We start from the raw sequence: 18,412 nt of genomic DNA, 5'->3' as shown, positions 1-18,412 counted from the left end.
GTTGTAGGGATTGGAACTACTCATCTAGACAATGGTCAATTTGATGATGTATTGTGTTCCAACCTTATCCTGCAACCTTCTATCTGTATATTAGATAACTCATTCAGGTGAAGGTAAAATCGAAGAATTTTCAGCTCATGATGTTGTAATTAAGGACCTAAGAGATCTTAGACAGATACTGGCATTGTTGATGATTCCACAAGGTTGTATAAGTTTAACAACTTTGGTTCATCAAATCTTCCCTCCGTATTTGTTGCTCATAATGTTGAAGCGAGTAAACTTTGGCATGAGCGATTTGGTCACTTAAACTATTGCTCCCTTCAAAATCTTTGTAAAGAAAATATGGTGACAGGTCTTCCTATGGTATTTTGCAGAGATGGTGTTTGTTCCAGATGTGTACTCGGAAAACATCATCATGATAGTTTCGAAAAATTCGCCTCTTGGTACGCCTCAGCCCCTCTACTGCTTGTGCATAGTGATTTATGTGGTCCACTTCCAGTTGTTTCATTCTCTGGCTACAAGTACTTCTTAACTTTCATTGATGATTTCTCCAGATGCACTTGGGTATACTTCATAAAACTCAAGAGTAAAGTATTTAACATGTTCTTGGCCTTTAAGGCCTTTGTTGAGAAACAATCTGGACATCAAATTCTTATGCTAAGATCTGATAATGGCGAAGACTATGTTAACAACAAATTCGTCAACTTTTGCATTGAGCATGGAATTCAAATGAAACATACTGTTCCATATACTCCGCAACAAAATGGTGTAGCTAAAAGGAAGAATCACACCTTAAAGGAAATGGCTAACTGTATGCTTAAATCTAAAGGACTTAGTCTTAATTTTTGGGCAAAAGCAATTAACTGTGCAAATTACATAGCAAATCACATTCCTACTAAGGTTTTAAAGAATATCACTCTAGAAGAAGTGTGGAGCTCAATTAAACAAGAGGTAAGTCACTTTCGTGTTTTTGGAAGTGAAGCATGGACCCATATTTCAGATGAGAAACATAAAGCTTTAGAACCTAAGAGTGAAAAATGTATTTTTGTTGGATATTCTGAAGATGTGAAAGGATATACACTTCTTTCACCTAAGTCCAAAAATATTATCATTAGAAGAGATGTAAAGTTTGCTGAAAATATATCGGCCTACGAGCCTAGTTCGGTGGATGTGCCACCTCTCTCTATCCCTTCTACTTTTGAAAATATTTCTACTTCAGATGATGATAGCGAGGATGACAATCCTCCCCCACCTTCTCAGGATCCTCCTTCAGCTCCTCAACTTCCAAAATGGGTCCGTGCTACTCGGGATGCAGCAGGGGCTCTTGCAGGGGATCCTACAGATCAACGACGTACATGTTCTCAGTTCGATAGAGCCTCTTCTTTACTGGCTCAAGCTTCAACGAATTATGATCCTGACACCTTTGCAGAAGCTTCAGGCCATCCAGATTGGGATGCAGCTATGAATGAAGAATATAGTTCATTATTGGAAAAGTTGATAAACATAAAGCTCATCTTGTTGCTAAGAGATTTTCACAAGTTGAAGGCATTGACTATACTAAAACCTTCTCCCCTGTTGCTAAAATGAACTCTATCAACCTTGTTCTTTGCCCTGCCGCATCTTTCAAATGGGAAGTCCATGAGATGGATGTTAAATCTGCCTTCTTGCATGGGGAATTGCATGAAGAAATCTATATGGAACAAACTCCTAGATTTATACAAACAAACTCCAGCCTTGTATGTCGGTTTAAGAAATTGATTTATGGGCTCAAGCAAGCCCCTCAGGCTTGGTATGCCAAAATGGATAACTTTCTTTTAGATACTGGCTTTTCTAGGTGTCATTCTGACAACAATGTCTACACCAAGAAAGTGGGTAAGTCTCTTATCATTATTGTTCTTTATGTTGATGATCTTATCCTTACTAGTAGTGATCCCAACCTTATAAACCATGTGAAGTCCAGCCTTAAAAAGAAGTTTAAAATCACAGACTTAGGATGCTTGCATTATTTTCTTGGTCTTCAAGTCTTGCAAACCAAGGAAGGTATTTCCCTTTCCCAATCCAAGTATTCCTGTGATCTTCTACACCATTTTCACATGGAAGACTGTAAGCCAGCCCCTTCCCCCTTTCAGTATGGAGCCAAACTTTCAGTCACTTGTACTTCCCCTGAAGTTGATGCTACCTTATACCGTCAGTTTGTAGGAAAGCTTTTGTATCTAACCCATACTCGTCTTGACCTTTCCTTTGCTGTTGGCCTTATTGCTTGGTTTATGCAAAACCCACATGAAAGTCTTTGGAAAGCAATTAAAAGAATACTTCATTATGTTTGAGGTACAGTTCAATTTGGGATTCATTACAGTGCAGAAGCATCTCCTCTATTGGTTGGTTTCACTGATTCCGATTGGGCTGGTGACCCTGATGGTTAGAAGTCTACTACAAGTTATGTCTTCACTCTTGGTTTTAGACCTATTACATGGGCTTGCAAGACACAAAGTGCCATTTCTCTTTTTTAAGCAGAAACAGAGTATTGTGGCACTGTAGAAGCTAGTAAGGAAGCCTTGTGGCTTTGTCAAATCCTGTCAGAGTTTGGCTTTCAACAGTAGCATCTGACTACACTTTGGTGTGATAAGCAAAGTGCTATTCAACTATGAAAAGATCCAGTCCAACATCAGCGCAACAAACACATTGAACTACACGCACTTCTTTAGAAAGCTCATTCATGACCATGTTATTGAAGTGCAATATTGTTCAACCGATGATCAAGTTGCAAACATATTTACAAAGGCTCTCACAGAGCTGAAGTTTACTAAACTTCGATTTATGGTTGGAGTTCAAGAAGTTGTCACTAAGGGGGGTTAGGCTCTAATGCCCCATTCCTTCTCCTATTGTGTCATATTTGTACATCCTTCAATCCTATCCCAAGTTGTTCTTAAGGGGGGATGTTAGGATATTCCGACACATAGGAAATAGTTAAGTATAACTTGGTCTAGTGAAGAGTTAAGTAAAGTGTGTTTCTTTAATATGTATTTTTGTAACTTACAATCCGACGGTCATGATATGTTCTAGACATTAAGTGATCCGACGATTCATTCTCTCCTCGGTATTACCGACATTTGATTTGTGACTTAACACCAGATTGGTCCATGATCTCTATTTAAAGAGCATGGAGGATCATTTGTAGTGTGACCGTTCATGAGAGAAGCTTATGTAAATTTTAGTTCTTTTATTAATAAATTGCCTGAAGTGGCCGCGTTGGCTCAGGCCGTAGACTATTTCCCTCTTTGAGAGTTTTAACCACATCAATAATACTAGTGTATTGATTTGTGATTTGTTTGTGAGCGATGTCCTTTAGTGTTCTATATGAGGAACTTATCCTGTAAATTCCTACATACAGGATATGTGCTAGGTTATATGAACATTGTGTTCAGTTGCGATGTGACCTTTGATGAATATGTTTTCCCTTGGAAAAGCAGGGGACTCTCAAGTTCCTACCAACACTGAAAGAAGAGATGATTATATGGATGTAGAGGCAGAGCCATCCATACCCATGTCTAACCTTGAAGATGAGCCTATGGCACCCATGGATCCTTTAGATCATCTTCCTTGTGATCCTCTCACAAGGAAGAGACTCTTTTGGCTTCGTGATACATTACAGGATGCAGAGATACATAGCCCTGAAAGGCACCTTCAGAGAGAGCAGGGAACCTCGTAGATATCAAGGATATTCTACCTTGATGAGTGACATCATATTATCTGAACCTTGCAGCTTTGAAGAAGCAGTGAAGGAACAAGTTTGGAGAGATGCCATGACTGAAGAGATATCAATCCATCATGAAAAATGATGTATGTGAAGTTATTTCAAGACTTGAAGGGAAGTTTCTTGTGACTTCCAAGTGGATATACAAAATTAAACATGTATCTAATGGTAACATCTGGAAGTTCAAAGCGAGGTTCATGACCAAAGGATTCCCCTAGAAAGAGATAGAATATTATGATGAAATCTTTGCACTTGTTGCTCGATACACTACCATTTGGTTTATTATTGTTCTTGTTGCTAATCAGGGTTGGAGTTTTCATCAAATGTGTAGTGCCCACTCTAGTTTCCTGACCCGGATACGACATTATCTTAAACACTCTATTCTTCGAGGACCTCAGATTGAGGATCTGGACCCATGACACTATTATTAGCGATTGAGATATTCATGGCTGTGATGTTTATGAATGCTTTCCATTGATATTATGGTAGCAGGAATGGTTATGTACCTTATCTATCAGTATTCTGATGATTGTAATATTAATAGTTAAGTTGGTCTCTATTTGAAATTATGATGAGGGTAGTAAAGAATATGTATGCGCTCTACTAAAAGCATAATGAAGATAAATTTTATGGATAGGTATATTTATACGATGTTACGATGTGATAGCTTAATAAATATGTATGTTTCCACTGATGATTATTGATAATAGCCATGAGGGATGTGTCCCCTATGTTACCTACTTCCTTTAGTTCAGACTTACAATGGACAATGATGTGAATGACCAGGAATTGTTAATGATGTTATTATGATAATTGACTAACATTGAGAAATAGTGTTACTGATGATTATTGAGTATGGCAGGAAACCATCAGAGGCACTCGCATATGACATGTCGATGACACCTGGTTTGATGAAAATTTATATTACTTTATCTTTGAAAGTCTAAGTCGATCTTGGAATCTGCCATATATGTTTAACTATATTCTGATGATATATTAATGGTTGCAGGCACAGATTAGTTGCTTGACTGAATGACTCACATATGAGTGATGGGGTTGTACAAGTGGATGGAACTACATGGGAGGGGTGGGACAGAGTCCCTAATCCCACCCACTAGGACTCTCGCCGTGACTTGGGCTAGAAGGGTTGAAGCACCTTCGCCTTGAATATCACGATGCCATGAGGGCAGGTTCCAAAGTTGGTTCGCTCATGAGGACTTTACCGGGGGGCGCGCATCAAGGCAGATTCCTTGATCTCCGACACCATTAGTCTCACTATAGCAGGCAACATAAGAGATGACAGTGGTCTATGACGTTGCACTATACTTTCCCCTCGTAATCACTGGATGCTTGAAGAGCAAGTGGTGTGGCACCCTTGGCATCACAAATAAACTATTAGGTGTGGCACCCTTGGAACTTCTAGGGAAGTTCTTGAAGGGCACAACCAAATTGGCACCCTTGACATCACAAATAAGCTATTAGGTGTGGCACCCTTGGAACTTCTAGGGAAGTTCTTGAAGGGCACAACCAAACTTGGCATCCTTGGAATCATTAAAAATAAATATAAGCAAGGAATGAAAACTAGGTAAATTTACATCAAGGGTAAATGATGATTAGAAACCAATGTAATTAAATCGAAAATAAAACTTGGAATAAGGAGGATCATAGGAAGAATTAAAATAAAGTACCTTAAAAACTCTACCCTTCCCATTTTGCAAAATACTAGGAAGATTATGTGGTTTAATTAGGGAAAAGGGGAAAGACAAACATAATGGTTAATCCTAAACTAATTAAGAAAAGAGGAAGGTGAATTAAAATGAGAATAATAAATTAAATTTAGAGAAATGTAGAGAAGCCCCATGTGTCAACAACCAACATAAGAATATCCATCTAGGAGATAACCTGAGTTAAATTAGGGAGTAGATTGGGGATAAAATCTTGACTCATTAATTGACTTCAAGTAATGAACACAAATTAAGGAATAAAAGGGGGGAATAAAGAGACAACTAGGAGAAGAAATAGGAATCTTGTTGAGGTGAGGAAAATATTAGTTTTAAATAAAAATTTAAGTAAATAATTTTGGGAGACCCTTGATGTGAGAATGACACATGGGTGGGTGAGTAATCAAGCTATTGAATTATAAAAATAATAATTAATTATGCATGACATGACAAGTGTCACCTATGAGGACTCCTATAAAAGAAGGGGCAAGCCATGGGAGAAGGGAATTTTTGGGAACCCTATTGTTGGATGGATGAGATGTTGTGAGAGCAGTGATTACAAAGCTATAGTGAGTTTGGTGAGGTAGAGGATTTAGAGAGGGGACTCTTGAGCCAAGGTGTGCTCTCCTCTACCAGCTAGTGCTTGTCTCCATTGTACAACCCCATTGCAGCTCGGGGGTCCGCGGGGAAGAAGAGTACCCAAGGAGTAGGCTGGGAGGTTAACCGGTGAGTCTTCGCATTCGGATCAAGTGCGTCATAATTCACTCGCGGAGGTGACCAGCTACAAGGGAATACCAGCGACAGCAGAGCAAGCAGAGTCTCGCCTTCTGGTGAACGGTACATATGTATTTCATTACTATTGATCTTAGTTAAAGGTATGAAAATGTTATGGTATGTCCCTGAAATGAGTGGTAGGAATGTGTGTGCTAAATACATTTGAATCTCAATGCGTTTCTTTCTGGTTGTATTTGCTGTACAAAAAAAAAAAAAAAAAAAGGGTAAAAAAAGGTATACAGTCTGGGTATGGTCCTCACACTTGGTATCAGAGCCATATTGAACCCTTGAGGCCTATGGACCCATGCATGTATCGGATTCGCTTTAAAAGACCCTTTCGAACAACCCTGTTTTGAAATTTTTAAAATTGCCTTCGCGCGTTGTTTCACAACAGCTACGCTTGCTCTTTAATTTCTTCTTGCGGTTTCTTTTCAAAACACATAAAACAGCATACACAAAATATACATACAGGCATTTAGACAAAAACGCACAGCGCATAGACATGCAGAGGATGAGGTTCATTGGATTCTTATATTGAATCTTTAGAGCCTCTGCTGAATAAATCTGGCTTGACAGAGACGGAAATATCTTCTTCTCAGCAAGAAGACTACCATCCAATCAGATATAACAGCGGCCGCAGGTATTTCCGGAACATACCCTTTTTAATCGTATTTGTCATTTTGGTATTGGCGACCTTTGCGTTTGGAATATTTTCAATTGTCCACCGCAACAGAAATTACTGAAATGTTTCCTCTTATGTCTATGATACAAATTCCAGCACTTATACAAAATCTTCACTGATTGTTAACATAAGGGATCAAGGATTAAGTTTTGATGGAGCATATGAACATTTGGGTTATCACCCAATTCGTGTAATACAATTGGAATATTACCCAAATCTTGTAGTGCCTGGGAGCAGCAAGCATCTTTTGAAGGACATGGTTTGGACACTTGTAATAACACTGATTCTGAGTATCCCCTTCTTATTTGGTCTTCTCTGGCTCCTTAGGCATTACACAAAACAGATAGTGTATTCCTGTCTCCCCTTCTTTGTTCTCATTCCTGTTTTCATCAATGTCTTCTGGTTCGTGGCTTGCACTATGAGTAAGGATTGCAGGGATGAAATAAGCCTGGCACTGAGGATTTTCATTCTTCTTTTTATTTTTTTACTATGCGGGATAATTGTCTGGATAATTATTATAAACTGGCACCGTATAGAACTCACAATCAGAATCATAGGCACAGCTTCGGAAGGCCTTGCGAGAAACATGAGACTGATGCTGGTTTTGCCTAGCTTAATAGTTGGTCTCTTTGTCTACTATATACCCATCATAGTCTTTTTGGTGTTTGCACGCCTAAATGGCAGGATCATACCTAATCCCAAAGTTGAAGAATCTGGGTATGCGTGTGGAGGAAGCACTGGTGTGGAGTGTTGCTTATGGAAAGAGGACGGATGGGTTCCGGCGTACTATGCATTAGCTATCATCACAATGTTATGGTCTCTGACAACGATGATAGAAGCTCAGGTGTACATTATTAGTGGTACTATTTCACAGTGGTACTTTTGCAAGGCTGACTCATCTCCACCTCGAAGTATCAGGAATTCTATCAGGTACACATCACTTGGGTTTCTTCCTTGGCTGGTTGTATTTATGCCTAATACTACTTGTGCTTTGGTGAGTCCTACAATAATCAATTTTCAATCAGTTTACATCAGTCGTTTAAGGATAATCTGTGCTTGGATCTGTGAATGACATTAGAAAAAAAAATAAAAAATTATCAAATCTTGTCATATATGATTTCTGCAACACCAAATGTCTCCATCAAACTCTGAGAGTCAATAGCTTGTTTGAAATTCGATACAATAGGTGGCGTCAAAAGACACCAATAAATTCAATTCACAGAAAAATACCAAATTTAAGCGCTGGTAAACTTGGTAACAACCTTTGTGCCCTCTGAAACAGCGTGCTTCGCGAGCTCCCCTGGAAGAGCAAGCCTTACGGCGGTCTGAATCTCCCGAGAGGTAATAGTAGGCTTCTTGTTGTAGCGGACGAGCTTCGATACCTCGCTCGACAATTTCTCAAAAATATCATTAATGAAGGAGTTCATGATTCCCATGACCTTGCTGGAAATTCCGATATCAGGATGAACCTGCTTCAAGACCCTAAAAATATAGATCTTGTAGGTCTCAATGTTCTTCTTATGCCTCTTCTTTCCCTTCTTGTCTCCGCTTTCCTTAGGCAGCTTTTTCTCGCATTGAATCATAGAGATGCTTTACTGATCAGTTATCTACATTCAAGACGGATCCAATTTCCCTTCTCCAAGGAATTGTGATCTTGTAACCTTTGATTGTAGTCTTTATCGAAACATGGGTGATCTGAGATCTTCTGATGTCCTAGATCACTAAGATCTCAAAGATCCGAAATATTGTGATCATCCACTTAAATTACAGAGGTATCCACATATTGCACCATGGACAGACTTCCAAAAATTCATCACTGTGGTATCCGAGATCCTTTCCTGTGACAGTCGTTCGAAACTTCATGAGAACCCGAGATCTGCACTTCGTCTAGATATATGGAATTCCTGGACCATTTTACCATTATTTTATGCATTTAATTATTATCGTTGGGTTTCACTCTTGCTGTGACAGAATGAGGGTTTCTTCATAAATAGAGCCTGAGGTTTGGTCCATCAAGCTTCAAACGAACGATAAGGTTCAGATCGATTCTCTTTTGAAGGGCTTTCTTTCTTCTACCCTGCAGCTATGTCGAACAGTAATTTGCCTCGCAGAATCATAAAGGAAACTCAACGCTTGCTTACTGAACCAGCACCTGGTATAAGTGCTTCTCCATCTGAGGACAATTTACGGTATTTTAATGTGATGATTCTTGGTCCATCTCAGTCTCCATATGAAGGGGGTGTTTTCAAGTTGGAGTTATTTCTGCCTGAGGAGTATCCAATGGCAGCACCAAAGGTTCGTTTTTGACAAAGATTCACCACCCAAATATTGATAAGCTTGGACGCATATGCCTTGATATTCTCAAGGACAAGTGGAGTCCAGCATTGCAAATTCGAACAGTTTTATTGAGTATACAAGCACTGTTAAGTGCACCAAATCCAGATGACCCTCTTTCTGAAAACATTGCAAAACACTGGAAGACAAATGAAATTGAGGCTGTGGAAACAGGTGATAGTGTGCACTTTTGGTTACAAATTACACATTTTCGATGAATAATTCGTCTATGATATCAAGTTCTCATTACTCTCAAATTCTGCATACTTGAATAGGATTATGCTTGTTCATAAATTGGCTTTAATACTCTGGAAAGTTTTCTCACTAATGTGTATAATAATTGATAGATTAATTAATAATATTTCTAAATCACGTTGAGTAATCCTTTTCTTCTACAGCAAAAGAATGGACAAGGCTGTATGCAAGTGGGGCCTGACATTCTACATCGATTCATTCAATAGTACTGTTCTAATGTCAACTTCAGGTTCTATGGATGTTCCTCTGCCATTGGGAAAAGCTTTCTCGTCCTAAGATGAGCGAGCTGGCAAATGAACTCAAGAACATAGCTGGTGCCTCAAAATCAAGAAGCCCGCAATCTGTTGTTTTGTTTTCAAATGCTGAAAGAGACACTGAAGATTTCAACGAGGAACCTCAAAAAGAACCAGTCAGTTCAAAAAGGCCTGTTTTTCTTGAGAAGTATGATCAACCGTATAAGTAAGTAAAATGGCCACCCTGCTAGGCAGGTACAAATACCAAGGCCACTTGGGACGTCATCATCAGAGAATGGATTCTTAAGCCAGTCAGAACATTAGTCAATATTTTACCGTTTCTGGTAAGTGATGGTAAAACATACTCTTTTACAATAATGAGTCTTTTCTGGCTGGTCTCTGTAAAGATATGTATAAAAATTCCTTCCTTTATATATACTCAGTTTCCAGGACAACTAATGACACATAAAAGAAACACTCGTCTTTATTCAGGTAGAAAGTTCAGATGCCACATCCTAAAGTGTTAATGGTTTTCATTAATTAGGCATGTAGATAACCCTGCCAAGATTTATTTAGATTCCTTCGCCTTTTTATTCTGGAGGATCCAGGGACATTCATTGCTAAGTTGGAAGCTAGATAAGTGAGGTGTATACGTATCAGGAACAGTGAGGTTCGTAGTGTTCTCTTTGTACTCTATTGAGTATGTACTCAAAATATTTTTTTTTATATGAGACTAACCATTACATAAAGGCATATTGCATTTTTATAGCTAAAGTTTGCTGTAGAACTATGCTTTTTCATGTAATGATAAGCAGGTAAACGATAATTTGTGTCAATATATGCTGTATTATTCACTGGATTTAAACGCCAACAATATATTTCATTGTTTATTGTTATATTTCTTGAAGAATTTTATTATGTACCAATTTACAAAAGGATTTTGGCTAATTGTAAATATCTTATAAGTAGATCAGATGGTGACATTTGAAAGATAAAGGTTTACCCCTTTGTGCCATATGAGGTTCATGCCATGACATTATATCTGGTTTATTCAAAATGGCCCGTAAAAACTCATTTTCGCTGGGATTTGGTGAAGTAAAAAAAATCCACAGATGGCAAAGTTCCAGGCTGTTTTAGGATTTTTCAAGGATCTGGGTCACTTCAGAGATTCTAAACCCGTTTGGGCATGGAGGAACTATGCCCTTGGAACTTTGACCTGTGGAACTATGCCAGACACCTAAACTTCTGTTGGAATTTTTACTTGGAACTTTGCTGGAAAATGGTTCATCTTGGACAATTTTTATCCTATGCATTTATATCATTCTGGCGTGATGAGAACTAAAGTGGAAAAGTGGATAATGTACAATAAGTAGGTCATATTCCAGGAGACATTCGTAATCTCTAACGCTCCACCTACCACCTTACCTAGCTCCACCTACAAGTTTAACATAACTCCTATAGTATACAACGTGCACAGTTGCAGTACTCTATCTTCTGTTTGGATCCCTGAGCAGGTGAGGGCTATTTGTCGAGATCATGGTATTGTTTGCATTTCTAGAGGAGGAAAGGACATTGCAAAGCTCATCTTTGAGAGTGAAATTTCTCAAATGTGCTTTTCAAGTAATTCTGCAGTGAAGCTTGAACAGAAGAACAGTGTCCATGATTATTTATGTTCTTAATAATATTTTATTTATGTTTGAAACTTGACCTGGTAGATTGGTTTGTGAGCTTCTTCCAACTTTTTATTTTATTTTTGAGGCTTGGTATGACACAATTAATTGTAAGTTTATTGTTACCTCTTCTTTAACTTAAGTGGAAAAGTCTTAATACATAAATACAATCTTAAGTCTAGTAGAGATATCATTATGATTGGTATTGTGGTTTTAGAATAGTTCTCCTCTATTTTGGTTGGCTTTCTTTAGGCCAAAGGGTATCCTTGCATGAGAATGATAAAATAAAATAAAGTCTTAAAAATTTATTGGCGAGAGCTTTAAACTTAGAAGGTGAAGCTTTATCATGATGAATATAATGAATAAGTCAAACCCAACTCTATATATGACTTTGAAAAGTAAAGTGTTCAATACTGAGTATATGGTAGGAGGTGACGCTTCATACAAATAAATTTAAGCATTAATAAACCAAAGCATACATCTTTTAGTTCCCATATAGGTATATGGATCTATAAATTAAATTAGTCTTATAATACTATTTTTATATCGCATTAAGATCAACCAATTTATAGGTATATGGATCTATAAACTAAATTGGTTTTATATATTTTTTTTTGGGGTAAATTTTCAAACTTGAAGCGGTGAAAACCAATATGACATAGATGTTCAATATTTATTGTGAATCTGATTTCTGATTCATAAATATGAATTCCGGATTTTGCTTAATGAAGTAATAGATAAAGTAAATGATGTGAAATTGAAGTACAACTTTAGGCCTAGTCATTATTTTGGGTTAATGAGAAAACCTTGAAAAACTTCCCTAAGCCTTACAATAGGCCTCTTGCTGCTCATTTCCATAGGTCTGTTTTTGTTAACTCTTGAGGGTTTGGCATCATGCTTGAATTTAGAAAGGGTTGATTCGTGACCATCAGAGCGCACTTTCTGAAGCTCTGCAAATGGAATGTTTGCAAGATGCTCTTGTAAACTAGACGGTACCCTTGCATGCATCTGAAATTGTATGAACTGTTGAAAGTCCACCACATCCGTAATGTGACTAGTTACTGAAACACCCTAGATTCTCTAATAAAACAGATTTACAGCATGCATCATGAGTATAATCTGAGGCAATGCCCTCACTGTTTAGAATCATGCTAGATTCTGTGCTCCAACCTTGTTCCATCTTTAGAATGTCCATCAACAGTCCTATACCCGTCCCTGTGGATATGTGAGAAAATTGATAGAAGAGAATGAATGATATTATACAGTTATTGTAATGTGAAATTACTCATTGTTATTTTCTTCCACATTCATTGAATAACTAGTAGGGAATCTCCAAGGATTTGAATGTTTCATGCATTAGTGGCTGCCCCATGATGTCAGTCTCTGGACCTATATGAAAACCATTAATTCACAATAATTAATTGTTTCTTGGCCAATGCATATTTTAAATTAAATTTTGAAGCTATGTCCAATATTTTAAATTACCAATGTCAATATATCTAGACTAATTCTTTGTGATGTTATGATTGTGGCGTTATGCTTTATGACCTTAGGAACAAAATGATTCAACTTCATTCGCATGCTGTCAAAAGGTCGACGCGGCTGCAAATCTAGGCGTCAAATCTTGATAGGAAAGCTTCATTTAAGAGTATTTCTACCTACTTTTGGAACCACAGCAGCTGGGCTTTGGTTCTATGCACCAGGTTGTTAATGAATTTATGCGCCTGCAATTGATCATCCAACCTTAAAGGCTTCAATCCATATAGTTTTAGTTCTGCTTGGAATCAAGCAAAGACTGGTAAATGATGTCTGCCTGCCATCTTTGGTCATTAGTGAAACTTGCTATATGCTTTGTCTTCCATTAGCTTGGATGGCTAAACTGCGAGAATATGCATTCCTCGTCACCAGGAAATTAAGAGCCTTAATAGTCGCAACACCTTTAAAGATTGCAACAATATTACACTCCTTGTCATTAGAATCAATAGGATTAAATGAAGATAGGCCCCAGATAGCCTCACTCGCTTACCCTAGCGAAAGGAAGTAGGGTAGCTGAGTTTGAAGGGATGAAGGTTTGGACTACTCATTCATTGCAAGTGATGATTACGTTCTATGTAGTGAACATCTTTTTATCTCTAGATAGTGTGTACCATTAGGTATCCACTAGAAGGGAGTGGTATGCATTTATTTTAAAGTGCAAATGGTAGTTGTACAACATTGAACTTTCAGAACATGGATCATGAAGGTAAATCAAGTCTCTAAGAAGGTGTAGTAGGCATTGTTAGGTCCCCCTAGCAAGCAGTGGCATATGTTTATTTTCAAAGTACTGTTTGTAGTTCCCAACAAAATTGAAGATTTAGAACATGGTAAACAAAGGTGGATTACGTCATAGGTGAAATATCAAGCAATAATTGACACAATCAGTATTGACCATTACAAATATTGAAGTCCAAGCTTAAGGTGGGTAGTTCCTCCTATGAAAAAGGCATAGGCATCCCCTATGAATTTGAGTTAATACAAAATTATTGCTATCTTAATTGCATGATTGAATGAATAAAACTAGAGAGATTTCTCCTAAATTAGTCAATTTGTAAATTGAAGGAAGGTGGGTGTTATTAATTGTTGCTTTAATTAGTTGTGATTTTGATTATGATGATTTTGTTGGAAAAGTTTATGTATGACGCTTCCTTTAACTATTAATTTTAATAATATCTATAATGTATGTTTTGTACATTTATACAAAAAGTGAGTTGCAATGTTCCCTAGATATAGTCCTTCAGTTATAACGGAATTCGTGTTATAGATACCTTGGGAAAATTTTAACCTGCCCACCAGAAGGTTGGCAAGAGTTTCAGGAAGGGTTCCTAAGATTATGTGTCGCCGTTTCTCCTTTACGTTCTAAGGACTTCGGGACGAAGTCCATTGTTAAGAGGGGGTGTATGTAGTGCCCACTCTAGTTTCCTGACCCGGATACGACATTATCTTAGACACTCTATTCTTCGAGGACCTCAGATTGAGGATCTGGACCCATGACACTATTATTAGCGATTGAGATATTCATGGTTGTGATGTTTATGAATGCTTTCCATTGATATTATGGTAGCAGGAATGGTTATGTACCTTATCTATCAGTATTTTGATGATTGTAATATTAATAGTTAAGTTGGTCTCTATTTGAAATTATGATGAGGGTAGTTAAGAATATGTATGTGCTCTACTAAAAGCATAATGAGGATAAATTTTATGGATAGGTATATTTATACGATGTTACGATGTGATAGCTTAATAAATATGTATGTTTCCACTAATGATTATTGATAATAGCCATGAGGGATGTGTCCCCTATGTTACCTACTTCCTTTAGTTCAGACTTACAATGGACAATGATGTGAATGACCAGGAATTGTTAATGGTGTTATTATGATAATTGAATAACATTGAGAAACCGTGTTACTGATGATTATTGAGTATGGCAGGAAACCATCAGAGGCACTCGCATATGAAATGTCGATGACACCTGGTTTGATGAAAATTTATATTACTTTATCTTTGAAAGTCTAAGTCGATCTTGGAATCTGCCATATATGTTTAACTATATTCTGATGATATATTAATGGTTGCAGGCACAGATTAGTTGCTTGACCGAATGACTCACATATGGGTGATGGGGTTGTACAAGTGGATGGAACTACATGGGAGGGGTGGGACAGAGTCCCTGATCCCACCCACTAGCACTCCTGCCGTGACTTGGGCTGGAAGGGTTGAAGCACCTTCGCCTTGAAGATCACGATGCCATGAGGGCAGGTTCCAAAGTTGGTTCGCTCATGAGGACTTTACCGGGGGGCGCGCATCAAGGCGGATTCCTTGATCCCCGACACCATTAGTTTCACTATAGCAGGCAACATAAGAGATGACAGTGGTCTATGACGTTGCACTATACTTTCCCCTCGTAATCACTGGATGCTTGAAGGGCAAGTGGTGTGGCACCCTTGGAACTTCAGGGGATTTCTTGAAGGGCACGACCAACTTGGCACCCTTGGCATCACAAATAAACTATTAGGTGTGGCACCCTTGGAACTTCTAGGGAAGTTCTTGAAGGGCACAACCAAATTGGCACCCTTGACATCACAAATAAGCTATTAGGTGTGGCACCCTTGGAACTTCTAGGGAAGTTCTTGAAGGGCACAACCAAACTTGGCATCCTTGGAATCATTAAAAATAAATAATAATAAATAAATATAAGCAAGGAATGAAAACTAGGTAAATTTACATCAAGGGTAAATGATGATTAGAAACCAATGTAATTAAATCGAAAATAAAACTTGGAATAAGGAGGATCATAGGAAGAATTAAAATAAAGTACCTTAAAAACTCTACCCTTCCCATTTTGGAAAATACTAGGAAGATTATGTGGTTTAATTAGGAAAAAGGGGAAAGACAAACATAATGGTTAATCCTAAACTAATTAAGAAAAGAGGAAGGTGAATTAAAATGAGAATAATAAATTAAATTTAGAGAAATGTAGAGAAGCTCCATGTGTCAACAACCAACATAAGAATATCCATCTAGGAGATAACCTGAGTTAAATTAGGGAGTAGATTGGGGATAAAATCTTGACTCATTAATTGACTTCAAGTAATGAACACAAATTAAGGAATAAAAGGGGGGAATAAAGAGACAACTAGGAGAAGAAATAGGAATCTTGTTGAGGTGAGGAAAATATTAGTTTTAAATAAAAATTTAAGTAAATAATTTTGGGATACCCTTGATGTGAGAATGACACATGGGTGGGTGAATAATCAAGCTATTGAATTATAAAAATAATAATTAATTATGCATGACATGACAAGTGTCACCTATGAGGACTCCTATAAAAGAAGGGGCAAGCCATGGGAGAAGGGACTTTTTGGGAACCCTATTGTTGGATGGATGAGATGTTGTGAGAGCAGTGATTACGAAGCTATAGTGAGTTTGGTGAGGTAGAGGATTTAGAGAGGGGACTCTTGAGCCAAGGTGTGCTCTCCTCTACCAGCTAGTGCTTGTCTCCATTGTACAACCCCATTGCAGCTCGGGGGTCCGCGGGGAAGAAGAGTACCCAAGGAGTAGGCTGGGAGGTTAACCGGTGAGTCTTCGCATTCGGATCAAGTGCGTCATCATTCACTCGCGGAGGTGACCAGCTACAAGGGAATACCAGCGACAGCAGAGCAAGCGGAGTCTCGCCTTCTGGTGAACGATACATATGTATTTCATTACTATTGATCTTAGTTAAAGGTATGAAAATGTTATGGTATGTTCCTGAAATGAGTGGTAGGAATGTGTGTGCTAAATAAATTTGAATCTCAATGCGTTTCTTTCTGGTTGTATTTGCTGTAAAAAAAAAAAAAAAAAGGTATACAGTCTGGGTATGGTCCTCACAAAATGGATGTGAAGACTGCCTTTCGTCATGGCATACTTAAGGAAGAGGTGTAACTAGAACAACCACAAGGTTTTGAGGAACATGACAAGGAAACCCATATATTTAGATTGAAGAAATCTCTCTATGGATTGAACTAAGCCCCCAAGGCTTGGTATGCTTGGATCGATGGATACCTGATGAAGCTTGGATTCAACAAAAGAAATGTCGATCTGAACCTCTACTTCATGGTTTTCCAGGGTATGCCTTTAATTTTGGTTTTAAATGTTGATGACTTGCCCTTGACAGGAGTGGAGCTTCTGATCATCCAGTGCAAGAGGGAGATTGGCTCCGAATTCGAGATGAAATATCTTGGGTTGATGCATTATTTCTTGGGCTTAGAGGTGTGACAAAGACCTAAAGATGTTTTCCTTAGCAAAGGCAAATATGTTGTCAAAATCTTGATGAGATTTGGGATGGTGGAATGCAATTTCATGACGACACCTATGGCAGCAAATTTCAAAAAGTTATGTGGTGAAGCCACAGGACCAAATCTAGCGAATCCTTTTTTGTACTAGCATTTGATTGGGTTGTGATGTTTATGGTCAACACAAGACTGGTTATATGTTTTGCTATACATATTGAACTAGTTCATGGTGGAACCTTTGCATGCTCCTTGGGTGGTCACAAAACATGTGAGATATCTTCATGGGATGATGAATTATGGATTGTGATATACCTCTAGTGACGATTTGAGACTGCATGGATAAATAGATGTAGATTAGGTTAGGAGCGTTATTGACAAGGAAGAACACATTAGAGTGTTGTTTTAGCTTGGGATCTACCATGATTTCCTGAATGAGCAGGAAGCAGAAATTTGTCGCTCTTAGTACAATGAAGGTAGAGTATATTGCAGTTAGTGTGGCTAACTATGAGGCAATGTGGTTACGAAAGCTCTTTGCAGAGTATTTTGAACCTGTGCCAGATCAAACTTTCAGAGAATCCAGTGTTCCATGACAGGTCAAAGCACATTGAGATAAATTACCACTATATCAAAGATATGGTATAGAGAGGAGCGGTGAGGCCTCAACACATCTCGACAGATAGGTTGCATACATTCTCACCAAGAGGCTTCTTATCCTTTAGAGAGAGACTTGGAGTGTAGGAGAACATATCCCTCCACACGAGTGAACACTGCTGATCTAGAACACTGACCATATGCTCTCTCCTAGTCTTTTGAAAAGCCATGGACTTGGTGAGGGGGGATGAGTAGTGGGGCTCCTAGGTGTGAGAGTAATCTTTAGAGCCATGGACTTGGTTGAGTACAATGCTCCAATATGCATCTTATCCACAAGTCACCTTGCGTCTTTATTGACCAAGGGCCATGGAGTTGGTTAAGCTTGTTGAGATTACCACCCATCTGGCTAGTGGGTGAGAAGACTTAGGTGTGTGTGATTTTTACTAAATTCAGACTTGACTACCATGGACTTAATTAAGGTAAATTGATCTCCTTAAGTATTAGATGAAAGTGTTCTACCATTTGATTACTGAGGATCAAGTTGGGTGAGGGTTAGCTAATGGACATAGGTCGCATGTGATC

General features: G+C 38.2%; 1 protein-coding gene and 1 pseudogene across 2 annotated transcripts; one reads left to right on the top strand and one right to left on the bottom strand.

The window, feature by feature from the left end:
- Positions 1 to 8,166: 8,166 nt before the first annotated feature.
- LOC149257205 (histone H2B.1-like) lies at positions 8,167 to 8,514 on the bottom strand. Its single transcript, XM_089460119.1, has one exon. It carries the CDS (start codon positions 8,512 to 8,514, stop codon positions 8,167 to 8,169), a length of 348 nt encoding a protein of 115 aa, XP_089316245.1.
- A 308-nt stretch (positions 8,515 to 8,822) lies between these two features.
- LOC149257204 (ubiquitin-conjugating enzyme E2 35-like) lies at positions 8,823 to 10,259 on the top strand (annotated as a pseudogene). The gene is made up of 2 exons (XR_016256688.1): positions 8,823 to 9,439; positions 9,664 to 10,259. The product of XR_016256688.1 is annotated as a ubiquitin-conjugating enzyme E2 35-like (transcript).
- The last annotated feature ends 8,153 nt before the right edge of the window (positions 10,260 to 18,412 follow it).

Source organism: Pinus tabuliformis, chromosome 6, assembly GCF_031772625.1.
Source record: "Pinus tabuliformis cultivar Carrire ecotype Pingquan chromosome 6, CPIR1, whole genome shotgun sequence".
NCBI lineage: Eukaryota > Viridiplantae > Streptophyta > Pinopsida > Pinales > Pinaceae > Pinus > Pinus tabuliformis.
Note: the sequence above shows the minus strand (reverse complement) of the source record. Positions and strands in the feature narration are given on the sequence as shown.

Excerpts from the sequence above, each read along its gene's own strand:
- LOC149257205 (XM_089460119.1), bottom strand. The coding sequence starts at position 8,514 with ATGATTCAATGCGAGAAAAAGCTGCCTAAGGAAAGCGGAGACAAGAAG.